A 12774-nucleotide genomic window follows, 5' to 3' on the forward strand; every position below is an offset into this window, starting at 1 on the left:
CCCAGAGAACCCCATCCAGCCGCTGCCCCACTCCTGCTCCTTCCCCTGACCCCGGCCTCCGATATTCTCACCCAGTCCTCGAAGTGACGGCTCCCGTTCTGCAGCAGCTCCTCAAACTGGATGGTGCAGTTGGCGACGAAGTCATCGTACCCGATGGGGGCATCGTGGAAGACGGCCAGTTCAATCTTGCGCCCATTGCACACGTCGGTGACAAACTCGTCGTGCCAGGCCGGGCTATTGGTCTTTTGCTTGGTGGCCGTCTGTCCGATGCGCGAGTCATCGACGTTGAGGGCGATGTAAGGGTCCAAGAGGAAGGTCTGAGGCCGGGGTCCCACCGCATGGCGCAATGACCAGGCTGTGGGTTTCAGGCTCACGGCCTCACAGATCTTGATCTTCAGGAGGCCATTGAAAACTACCATGGTCGAAGGTGGGCCAGTGAGGGTGGGGGGTAGGGATAGGGAGCCAAAGGGCCGGGGTCACTCAGCCCAAGAGTTCAGCGAGAAATAAACAAGGGCTGTCTGAGCTGGGAGGAGGGGTTGGTGCCGTGGGGGTCTTCTTGGGGCGGGAGGGATGGGGACGCCTGGGTCCCCCCTCTCCCGCCCACCTCTCAGGCTTACACTCACTCACTCACACACACACACACACACACACACGCCTACACCCTACCTACACCTTGTGGTGCTTCGCCCTGGCTCTGGCGATTCCCAGCGAGAGCATGTATTTCCTCGCTGGATTTCTAACGGAAAGCAGAGGGGGAGGGGGGTAGGGATGGGGATGGGGAGAGAGCTGGGGGACGTCCGTCTTTGGATAAACCTCTCCCCTCTCCCTCAGCACACCTAAAGCAAAATGACAATAAATATAGACACTATATAGGCTCACCCTCGCCTCTCTAATGCTCCCAGTGTCTAGGACAGTGGAAAGGGGGGTGGGAGAGAGTGGGCGCTGCGCCCGGCTCTTACCTACCTTTCAAAAGCATAATCCCCGGGAAAATATTACTTTGGCAGGGGGTGCTTGGTAGTTAAGGAAATGGGGCAGGGACGGGGAAGGGAAGGAGGGATGCAATATAAAATTCAACCAGGATCCTCCTTGCAAATCCAGCTTCTGCGCCTCTAGGAGAGGAGGGGTGTGTGTGAACGTGTGTGTGTGTGTGTGTGTGTGTGTGTGTGTGTGCAGATGAAAGGAGGGATGTTATATATCGGATGCTATATATATAAAGAGAAATACATGGCGATAGGAAATGATCCTCTTAAGGAAAAAAAAATTTAAACCCCAAACTACACATGCACACACACCTCCCCTCCAAATACACACACACACACACACGCACACACACACACCTCCCACTGCTTCCTCCCAACCCCTCGCTGCCTTCTTCTGGTTGCTCTCCTTCACCCTCAGTCTGTATTCGAGAAACGCCAAAAGCCAAGAACCTTACATCCGCACAGTATTCGAGGGTCTGTTTTGCTCTTGCTGTTGCTGCTGGTGCCGTTGCCGCTGCCGCTGCTGCAGCTGCAGCTCCAGCCGCCGCCACTACCGCCGCAGCCGCCGCCGCCGCCGCCGCCGCTGGGGCTCCACCTCACAGGCCAGGCAGGCACTAACCCAGTACTCGCCAGGAGCTGCTGGGGCTGGGGCTCCAGGAGCTTTCGGCTTTAAGCCCCACCTCCCTCCGTTCTAGCTCGGCCTCTGACACTCGCTCCCCCTAGCTCTCTCGGTCTGTCTCTAGATCTCTCTCCCTCCCTCTCTCTCCTCCAGTGAGTGTGTGTGTCTAATGCAGGAAATGCGCAAAAGACGTCAGTGTGTGTGTGTGTATGTGTGTGTGTGTGTGTGTATGCGCGCGCGCCTGTGTGTGTGTGTGTGCTTGTGTATGTGTGTGTGTGTGTGTGTGTGTGCGTGTGTGTGTATGTGTGTGGAAATAGAAAGTTTTGCCGGTTGGGGGAGCAATACGAAAAAAGTGTGCGGAAGATAGGGAGGGAATAGGGAGAGTGGAAAAATCTTCCCTCCGTTTATGCAAGCGGGGGAAGTGGGCGGGCGGGCCGGGGATCGGGCCCCGCTTGCCCCAGGGCTGACAAGGAGGGAGGAGGGGCGCTTTGGGGTGGGAGGGGGCTGCGGTCTTTAGACTAAATTCGGTGGATCGCAGACGAGACGACTGGGACGCGCATCTCTTCCAAAGTCCCAGCTTCTCCAACTACCCGACGTCTGGGAAGAGTGATTCCGCTCTGGAGATTTCGGGGAACCTCATCTCCTTCGCTCTCCACCCCATCCCACTCAGGTTCGGGGAGAGGTAGTAACTCTGGACCTCGAGGCAAAGAAATGGGGGGAGGGGTGTTGGCCTCTCCCAAGGGGCTCCATGGGGGATGAAATCCCCGGAAAGGGTGGGGATGGGGGGGGTGGGGATGTTTGTGATTGTTTCTTTGTTTGGTTCTGCTACAAATTATCCCTCTTTTTGCAACATTCCGCGCTTTGGGATCGCTCTGGTGCTTCTCGCTCTGAGACGACTTGATAGAATCCAGTATTTGGAGGTGTTTCGTCGTTAAAAGTGTTAGGTATGTATGTGTGTGTACATTTTCAAGAAAAGTACCTATTAATATTTGTTTTGGACTGTCCCCTACCCCATACCCTTCTCTGATCAACACAAGCTGACAGATCCTGTCCTTACTACGGAGAAACTGGACGCGTATTGAAGAGAGTATGTGTGTGAGTGTGTGTGCGTGTGTGTACGCGCGCGCGCTTGTGTATATGCTAATTTCCTCCGTAACCTTTAAACTCTCTCTCTCTCTTTCTCTGGAAAGCTGCAGCGGTGGCTAAGTCACGTGAGGGCCGGAGCCCTGGGCTGCTGGGGAAGAATGTCCTCTGCTCTCTGCGCTCCGGGGAAATGAAGCGCAGCCGGGCCAGGATCCTGGCTGGCCGTCCCGCGCCGGCGGAGGCGGGCGGGGAGCCGGAGAGGAGGGCCAGGGGACGCAGAAGGGAGGGCCTCAGCGTACTGGCTCCGGAATAGGATTGGCTTTGGAAAGAAACGGTGTCAGCGAAGGGAGGAGGGGGCCGAAGAGCGGAGGGATAAATGAAATCGGAAATTTTGCAAAAAATAAAAAAGTCTTCTCTCCAACCCACTAGTCGAACAGAACAAAATCTTAGCCTAGGTAAGGACCACGGATTCGAAGTTCAGCCTTGGAGCCAGGTACACCATCTTTGACAGGTGCTCATCCAATTCCTCCAGGGACCGAATACAACCCATTTCATTTTGTTTGCTCTCAAACCTAGTCGTGAAAAAATATAGTATCAAATTCTGTCTCCAGCAGTCCTCATTCTGCTTTCTGAAGTGACACAATCATAGCAACGATAATAATACTCAGCATTTATGTAGCTTATAGATTTGAAAAGAGCTCCATTTATCAACGAAACCACTCTGGGAGGAAAGGAGCTACCTACCCGGAACAAAGTTAATCCTTCTTCCACACTCGACCTGAACTGTGGAGGTCAAATAGACAGACTGAAGAGTTAAACATTTCTGCGGATAATTCGGTTGATAGAATAATTCCAATTGATACAATACTTGTAAAAACACTTTTTCTTAAAACAATCCCATGAGGCCTTTTAAAGTTTGCAAAGCACCGTACAGACAGTATTTAATTAAAAATAGGGTAATAGATCTACAGCTGGAAGAGGTTTCAGCAGTTAGTCCAATCTACTCATTTTACAGATGAAGAAACAGGCCTAAATCAAGAAAAGCCACAGGCTAATAATAAGTGCCAGCCAGAACTAGAGCGCTTTGACTCCAGGTACAGTGTTCTGTTCTCTACACAATGCTTTCTCAGGCATTTCTTTTGAATGACACCCCACCCCCACCCCCACACACACATATACAATCTCCATAATGCTATATTTCCATTATTATCCTGGACAATGCAATTCTTGATGGGTCAAACAAGTTGCTATAAAATTACTGGAATGTCATCCCTGTTGCTCAGAAGACAGATAGGATTGACTGGATAAGTAGCCAGGATACTTACTTGATAACAATGGAGATTCCTCAAATGCAAAAAGACTGGGAATTAAGATTTGATTCCCAAATGACACAGCTCTAAATCAGCTTCTTGAGGACCTATCATCTTAATGAAGAAGGATGGAGAAGGTGAATTACCGTGGTCACCATCGGATTTTTTTAGGTATATTCATTGTTGTTCAGTCCTGTTTGACTCTTCTGGACCCCATTTGGGGTTTTCTTGGCAAAGATACTGAAATAGTTTACTATTTCCTTCCCCAGCTTATTTTATAGATGGGGAAACTGAAGCAAACAGGGTTAAGTGACTTGCCGAGGGTCACACAGCTACTGTCTGAGGCCAGATGTAAACTTAGGTTTTCCTGACTCCCAGATGTGTACTCTATCCACTACACCACCTAGTTGCCCAGGTGAACTAGTAGAGGCTAGGTGGTACAGTGGATAGAGCACCTGGCCTGGAGGCAGGAAGACCTAAATTCAAATCTAGTCTCAGAAAGGATTAGCTGTGTGACCCTGGGCAAGTCACTTAACCTTGTTCACCTCAATTCTTCAACTGTAAAAATGGCAAATCATTCCAATATCTGCCAAGAAAACCCCAAACAGGATGACAAAAGAGTCAGATCTAAAAGACAACAAAAAAAATATAATTTGAAAATACAATCTGGAGTAGATTGGGAAGGGAGTATTTATAAAACACCTACTGTATACCAGGCACTAAACTATGTGCCTGTGAAGTAGATGATCTTATCCTCATTTTACAGGTAAAGAAACTAAGGCAAACAGTTTAACTGACTTGTCATGGGACACACAGTAAGTGACTGGGTTGGCTTTTAACTTAGGTCTTCCTGATTCGAGGCCCAGCGCTCTCTCCTGGGCCACCAGATACCTTTGGGTTGAATTGTGAAGCTTCAGTGTGATGTCATACATACTCAAATCCAGAACCATAAGCAAGTCAAATAAATGAAAGAGTCTGACTGTCATCTCAGAGATTAAATATTCTTAAATCTGCTAATTTACAAAGTCTCAGGAACCAAGCAACATATCCTAGCATCCTGGGTAGGGTTATTGAAAGACAGCAGTTACACTCAAAGTTTTTAATCTGTTTTGAATTCCTAGATTCCACAGATTTCATAACTGTAATTTGACCTTTGTGTTCCTTTTTCTTAAGAGAGGAATATCATTTTGGAAAACAGTGCTTCATGACTGATACAGGTATCTTTGGTATATGTTTAATTCAGACAGAGAAATGTTGGGTATCTGGTTTGGGTTTCTGGTCTTGACCTATGATTGCATCACTGTGGGGAAACTCCTTCCTTGATGCAGATCAGCAACTTTTCTGTATTTTATGATCTCTAGGGGTGCCTGGGGCACTGAGAGATTCAGTGATATATTTTACCGCAAGATGGTTCATGTCAGAATCAGGAGTGAAATCCAATTTTTCCTTACTCCAAGGCATGTCTGGCTGTCTTGGTGCGGAGGTAACAGTAGCACTTATTTCACAGGGCTGTTGTAAGGATCAAAGAATTGTATGGACATAAATTTAGAGCTTGAAGGGACCCTCCAGATCTGCTAAAGTCAACCCCTTCATTTCACAGGTAAGGAAACAGAGAGGTTTTGATTTGCCCAAGGTCACACAAGGAGTGAGTGGCAGAGCCACGTTTTAAACTCAGATCTTGGTCTCTAGAGCTGGTATACCTTTAACTGTACTATATTTCACTGAAGCCAATGTAAAGAAACCTCTTCGCAAACTGTAAAGTCTCTCTTTGTCACATTATTCTATGCAACCTTGCTATTTACACCATCCTACTATCTCTTCATTTCTAAACATTGTTCCCTTCTGCCTTTCTCCAAACTTAGCAGAGTTAAAACATTCACATCTCATTGGAGATTGTAGAGATGTCAAGTCTGGGCTTTTGAAATGATTGCTTCTGAACTGAATGAAAAAAAATCTTCAAATTTGCCTTAGGGGAAAATTCCTTCAATGGATTGCTTTTCTTTAGACTAATGATTAAAAAAAATCAACAGCATTTTGGGGGAGGGGGACTTAAAATCAGAAATTTCCAAGCAAAATCATGACTCACTCCTTAATTCTAAGTGCTCTGAGCAACTGAAGATAACAAATTGCAGTAATCATCTTGACAAGAACTTATCATTTCTGGTCACTTTAAACTCTAAAATTGTATGAATAATAGCTAGCACTTATTCCTAAAGTACTTTTAAGGTTTTACAAATATTATCTCATTTTATCCTCACAACAACCTGGGAGGAAAGTACTATTATTATCCCCATTTAATAGATAAAGAAACTGAGGTAGGCAGAGGTTAAGTGACTTACTAAGGTCACACATTTAGTAAGAATCTGATCTGATTGGAACTCTCGTCTTTCTGGCTCTGACTTTCTGACTGCTCTATCCAGTGCCCCACTTGTCTGACTATTGATTCTATGTATTCTATCTATCGATCTATCTGTCGATTCTATATATGCAATCCTGAATATGTCCAATTGCTACAAGACTTTATTTCAGTGAATGTTACCTGGGTCCCAAGTGTAGCTTGGTTACTTCGTGATACTCAGTTACTTGGGAGAAGGAATGAAGGAAGGAAGGAAGGAAGGAAGGAAGGAAGGAAGGAAGGAAGGAAGGAAGCAGAGTTAAAACATTCACGTCTCATTGGAGATTGTAGACATGTCAAGTTTGAGCTTTTGAAATGATTGTTTCTGAACTGAATGAAAAAAAGTCTTCAAAGGAAGGAAGGAAGGAAGGAAATGCTCTAAGAACTGTTTTCTTCTAAATGTTTTCTCCTATATAGAAACTGTCCAAAACACTGGAACACCTGGAGACAGAATGAATCCAGGTCTGACCTCTAGTTTACACTCTTCATGAGCGAAGACAACTTTTTTCAGCTTTTGGACAGCTCTGATTAGGAATTTTTTCTTTACTTGAATCCTGAATTCACCTCTTTGAAACTTGCTCCCTTTGCTCTTAATTATGCCGAATAAATCCAATCCCTTTTCCAGATGATGGTCCTTCAGTTACTGGAAGACTTCTGTCATTTTCCCTGTGGTCAAATGTAAAAACGCCTTAGTTTTGTATTGAAAGTTCTTCAGAACCTAGCCCGACTCTACCTTTCCAGTCTCACTACCTTTACCCTTGCTTCTGTGGTCCAACCATACTGGCCATGCCTCACATACACTTTCTGTCTTCCGTCTTGGTGCCTTTACACTAATGTTCTCCATACCTGAAATGCTTTCCCTCCTTACCTCCAACTCTTGGAATTCTTCATTTCCTTCAAAACCTAGCTAAAGTATTACCTTCTACATGAGGCCTTTCCTGGTCCCACCAGCTGCTAGTCCCTTTCCCTCCAAGACTACTTAATCTTACCTACATACATAAATGTGTGTATACACCCGTGTTCATATATCAATGTTATTCAATTGTTCAGTCATGTCTGACTCTATGTGACCCCATTTTTTTTTAGCAAAGATACTGGAATGGTTTGCTATTTCCTTTTCCAGTATATCCCAACTGATATACTGAGGAACTGAGGCAAATAGGGATTAAGTGACTTGCCCAAATTCTTAGCTAGTTAGTGTCTGAGGCAGGATTTGAACTCAGACCTTCCTTACTCCAGGCCTAGTGCTCTATCTTCTGCACTACCTAGCTGCCTCTGTTCATATATACTTAATGCATATATACATGTATAATCATCTATACACGCACATGCACACAGACATACATACACACACACACTGTTTCCCCCATTAGAATATAAATTTCTTGAATGTAAATGGTTTTGTGTCCCAGTGAATGCATGGTGTCTGACACATAGGAGGTGCTTAATAGATGCTTTCTTGACTGATTAATATCCCTAGTTCTTCACCTGATGCTCAGATGACACAAACTTCAGGTGTTTCACCATCCTAGATCAATGAAGCACACATTTAGAAGTATGTTAGAAGTCAGTCAGAGGTCGCTTAGTCGACTCCTCTCATTTTAAATACAAGGAAACTGAAGTCCAGAGAGTTGTTTCTTGCCCAAGATCACACAGGTAGTAAGTGGAGAAAGGCCAGGATTCAAACTCCAGCTTTATGATTCCAAGGACGAGCACGATTTCTTCTAAAACACGTGGCCTTTCATATTGCTGTCCCCTAGAATTAGTCTAGCTAATCATCACCCTTGCCAAGGAGTGGTGGCCCAAGCTGAACGTAATACTCCAGGTGTGGTTTGACCGGAGCAGATTGGAGTTGGACCCTCTGCCTCTTATTCATGAACATGCTACCTTTCTTAATGTAGCAGAACATCAAATTAGCCTTTTCAGCTGCCCTCTCATCCTGTATTGTCTGTCATCTAAGACTCCCGGATCTTTTTCAAATAAACTGCTGCCTAGCCACACCTCTCTTATCGTGTGCTTGTCAAGTTGGTTTTTTGAACCGAAAGATGTTTCATTTATCCATGTTAAACATTGTCTTATTAGATTCAGCGCCGTGTTGAACTATTTTTTTAAAAGTCTTTTTGAATCCTTTCAGAACAACAAATATCCCTTTGTGTGTCTGCAAATTTTGTAAGCATGTTATCTGTGCCTTATTAGAGTTACAGCAGGCAGTATGGTGCAGTGGAAAGAACATTGGCTATGGAATCAGAGCACTTGGGTTCAAATCCCACATTTGAGGCTTTTTGTGACCTTGGGCAACTCATTTAACCTCCTTGGGCCTCAGTTTCCTCATTTATAAAATGAGGGAGGGGAGGCTGGCCTGAATGGCCTCTGAGGTCCCTTCTAGATCTATGATCCCATGACCTCAAAGGATAGAAGGACAAGCACACATCCTTGGGTCACTGCGCTATAGACCACAAAATGTTAATGGGCTTTGGAACGGTCACTCGTCTATTTTATATTCTACATGTGCTCAGGTGAAGAAATTGAATCCCCTGGGTAGTGGAACAGAACAGCCCAGCAACCAAAAAGCAAACACTTCCAGAACTCAGCTGGCCCCCTGCCAGACCCACACTCAGCTGGCTCCTTGTCCCACTAGGCTCCCCTCCCCCAGATTTTAGCTTCTCACCTGTCACTCTCTTACCTGTTTTTTTGTTTGGTTTTGGGTTTTTTTTTTGTAGCCTCCAGCTCTGCTGGGATCTCTGGTGCACTAGACCAGAATTTGAGCTTCATCTAAACCTTAATTCAGGTAGAGGGAAGCTAGAGCAGGGAGTAGGCTAGACTTGGGTGAAAGGAGCATTAAACATGTATGAATCTAACTGTGTCAGGAGATACGAAAAGCACTAAAAAGTGCTAAGCATTGGGGCTACAAAAGAAGCAGTAGGCAGTCCCTGCCCTCCTACTCCTAAGTCACAGACAAGGATATTCTAGCAACAAAAAGAAATTGGTGTCTAGCCTACTTTGCTTCCCGTTCAGATCTGGAACTCTGAACTAAGCCGATCAATCATTTTGATCCACAAGCATCAGTGGAGTGCCAAAGCACTTGTTGGAGGTGCTAGGATGGGAGTAAGCATAGTCCCTGTCCCCAGGGAGATTACAATATAGTTGAGAAGACCAATTGCATACTTACTGCACATATGACCTTGGACAAGCCAGCCATTCAACCTCTCTTGGCCTCGGTTTCCTCATCTGTAAAATGAGGCGGTTCCTGAAGTCTCTTCCAAATCCAGTTTTCTGTGGTCCAACAACATGGACCACCATTTGGCCAACCAAACACATTGGGAGGTACAAGGCCCCAAATGAGGGAATTGGAAAAGATGAGCTCCACAATCCTTTCCAGCCTAAATCCTATGATCCTATAACTCCAGATGATAAGGTTGTTCCTGCCCCTTATCTAGGACAGCAGCTGTGTAAACTAGGCTTTCCTCTCCACTCACCCCACCCCCACCCCCTTGCCCATCTTTCCCCTAGGGCCTTCAGTTCCTTTGATCACTTTTTTAGAGCCAAATTGCTTATGCCCATCTTAACCAGCACTAACAATATACAATTAGCACCAAAGAAAATGTCAGAATTGGAAGAGAACTAGAAATTACATGACCAACTTCTTCATTCTACATGTTGGGGAAACTTGGGCTGAAGAGATGAATTTATTTGCTAGAGAGTAAGAGGGCCAGCACTAGGATCCAACTCACGGTGCAGTCTATCCCAACTAAACAATAGCCGAAAGGTTTTTCTTCCATTATACAAGTACATATTGTAAACTACACAACAACCAAAAGATGCCCAATTCATGGCCAGTTAAGGGCTATTGGGGGCTTATCATTGAGGAAAGCCTTAGCAGCATCCGTTCTCCGTTGTAGAACTGATTGTACGGGAAGATAGGATATATGTGGAATCCTATCACTATCAAATAGTTTCTAAGGACCTTATTCCCAGACCAGAGTTGGGACTCCAAGCTCTATGGGATGATATCGCCCTCTGGTGGAGTGAGCATGCAAAGACCACTCTGGCTCCCACAGCTGTAACTGCTATGTCCCTCCACAGCCAAGCTCCCAGGATGCTTCTCCATTTCTACCAATCTTTTTTCAAGGTGGGCAGGAGGGGAACTTTTCCCTAACTCAGCCCTCCTTGTTTCTCTGTCTCCAACTCCCCAGGTATCCCTTGCACCTTCACTTTCCAGGCTGGGCCTAGAGCCCATTTGTTTGATCTTTGGAAAAGAAGCCTCTTGGCTGCTCTCTGTCCTTCTGCAATGCACTCTCCCACCCCCAAAGTAAAGGGAAAAGAGCCCAGAAAAGCAGCCACCTTGGCCTAGGAGAGGGTTTGGCTGGGAGAGAGAAGGAGGAAGGTGTCAGCCCTCCTTCCAGCTGCTTTGGATACTCAAAACGCTGAACTAGGCTGGCCTAGTAACAGGGCCACTCAGGGCCAATTCTGAATTCTGCCCCACTCCAAGGTTCTACCCTCCCAGAAGAGCTGGCTCAGCACAGCAAAGAATGAGAAGAGGAGGACATGTGGGACCAGAAGATGGAGGAATCCAAGACACAGAGAAAAGATTAGGGAACAAGGGGCTAGATGCTGAGAATGTGCAAAGCACTCTTGTCAGGAGAGGTCCTCAGCAACATTGAGAAGTAGCCAACATTTATCTTGGCTACCCTTTGATCTCCACTTTCAAGGATGATCTTTTCCTTTTCCAGCATTCCTCACCACCACCGCCACACTAAGATGCCCAGTGCCCTCCCACTGTCCTATAGTTGCCCAGCTGACCTTCATTAAGAGCTCCCACCTTTGGCCTGCCCTTTACTGTTAGTGATTCCTTCTTCCAGAATCATAGCCTCTACCCCAAATTTCCATACTTTTGCCTCTCCAGTTAGTTACCACTTAGGAAATCTAATTTATAAATATGGTCACACTAAAATGTGATGGCTTTTCTTGGCACCACTTTTTTCTCTAAATGCTCACAAACCATCCCTCTCCTATGACCCTGAGATCAAGAAAAGAGAAGGTAGACATAGGTAGGGAAGTGGCATGGAGCTGAGACCAAGGGAAGCTAGTAGTTGTCCTACTCGATGAGAGTAAAATAAAGCCAGCAATTCTGCTTTCCAAGTGACTTGGACTATAAGCCCTTCCCCAGTTTCTATACTTTGTTTAAATGTTCATAGGGAAAATACAAATGTTCCTGAGTTCAAATCTGGCCTCAGACACTTAGTGGCTGTGTAACCCTGGGCAAGTCACTGAAGCCTGTTTGCCTCAGTTTCCTCATCTCTAAAATGAGCTTGAAAAGGAAATGGCAAACCACTCCAGTATCTTTGCCAAGAAAACCCCAAATGGGGTCACCAAAAACTGAATGTGACTGAACAACAGAAGGAAAAATGTTCCCCAGGGCCCTGACGTGTAGGCTGGGCTACCTTTTTCTCCATCCATATCCCTCACATAGTTTTTCTTTAAGAGATGTTAAAACTCTCCTTGAGAATTGATTGGCTCAAACATGACTTTTTGAGTGCAAAAGTCCAGGAGAAACTTCAACTTGCTCTCTGAGGCTTCTGACTTCAGACAGTATGACTAAATCTGGGAAACTGTACTAAGCTGAATCAGTGTAGGCTCCTCATTGAATACCCTTCTGCAATATCCTTTGCCTACTACAGGTAAGAGAACCTCTTCTGGTTAACTTTTGGTCTTGCACAGACATTTCTTGTTTCAGTATTGACCCTGAGGTACCAGATTGGTCTGATTAGTCCTAGACTATAACAAATATTTGTTTGTATTTATTTGACACTGAAATAAATTACATGGCCATTAATGTGACATTTGTTTAAGCCTATTAGTTTGTAGTTTGATATTGAAAGAAGGGAACCTAAAGCATGGGAGATTTCCTCAATTATACCAGAGTAGTAGTTGAACTGACCAGAGAGAGTTTTGTTTTGTAGTTTTGGTGACTTCTGACAATATTTTAGAGCATACCCACTAGACTGCCTTTGAACCTAGTAACAGAGAATTTGTGAGACAGAAGATTAAGGAACAGAAAGTTAGTGTTTTCATTCTTATCTGTACCAAGGAGGAACTATTCATAGTCTAATATCACAGACTCACACCTCATAGGTCTCTCTGTAACCATGTTTATTTTAGCCTTCTAATTATTTCTGGTAAAGGAAACAAACAAAATAACAATTGAGAGCTTCTACTTCTCTCCATCACTCATGATCATTGTACAACTCTCCTGAACTGTAGTTTAGTCATTGCTTCGGTCTGCTCTTTGTTCCCCATATAGTTTAAAATCCTCATTGTTGCCTTTAACAATTATAGGGTTACAGATTCCAAAGCTTTAAGGGGAAAATGGGCAAGCCACCACAATAT

General features: G+C 45.2%; 1 protein-coding gene and 1 pseudogene across 1 annotated transcript in view; both read right to left on the minus strand.

Annotated features, from left to right (window-relative positions):
- The window catches only part of PRKCE (protein kinase C epsilon), a 666915-nt gene extending 665079 nt beyond the window's left edge, over positions 1-1836 (minus strand). Inside the window, exon 1 of the mRNA XM_036749535.1 lies at positions 72-1836. Within this exon, the coding sequence (XP_036605430.1) occupies positions 72-419 (348 nt within the window). The 5' untranslated portion in view covers positions 420-1836. The remainder of the gene's footprint in view (positions 1-71) is intronic.
- Positions 1837-2117: 281 nt separating this feature from the next.
- LOC118842582 overlaps positions 2118-12774 on the minus strand; it is a 63753-nt pseudogene continuing 53096 nt past the window's right edge.

This window comes from Trichosurus vulpecula, chromosome 3 (genome assembly GCF_011100635.1).
Source record: "Trichosurus vulpecula isolate mTriVul1 chromosome 3, mTriVul1.pri, whole genome shotgun sequence".
Taxonomy (NCBI): domain Eukaryota; kingdom Metazoa; phylum Chordata; class Mammalia; order Diprotodontia; family Phalangeridae; genus Trichosurus; species Trichosurus vulpecula.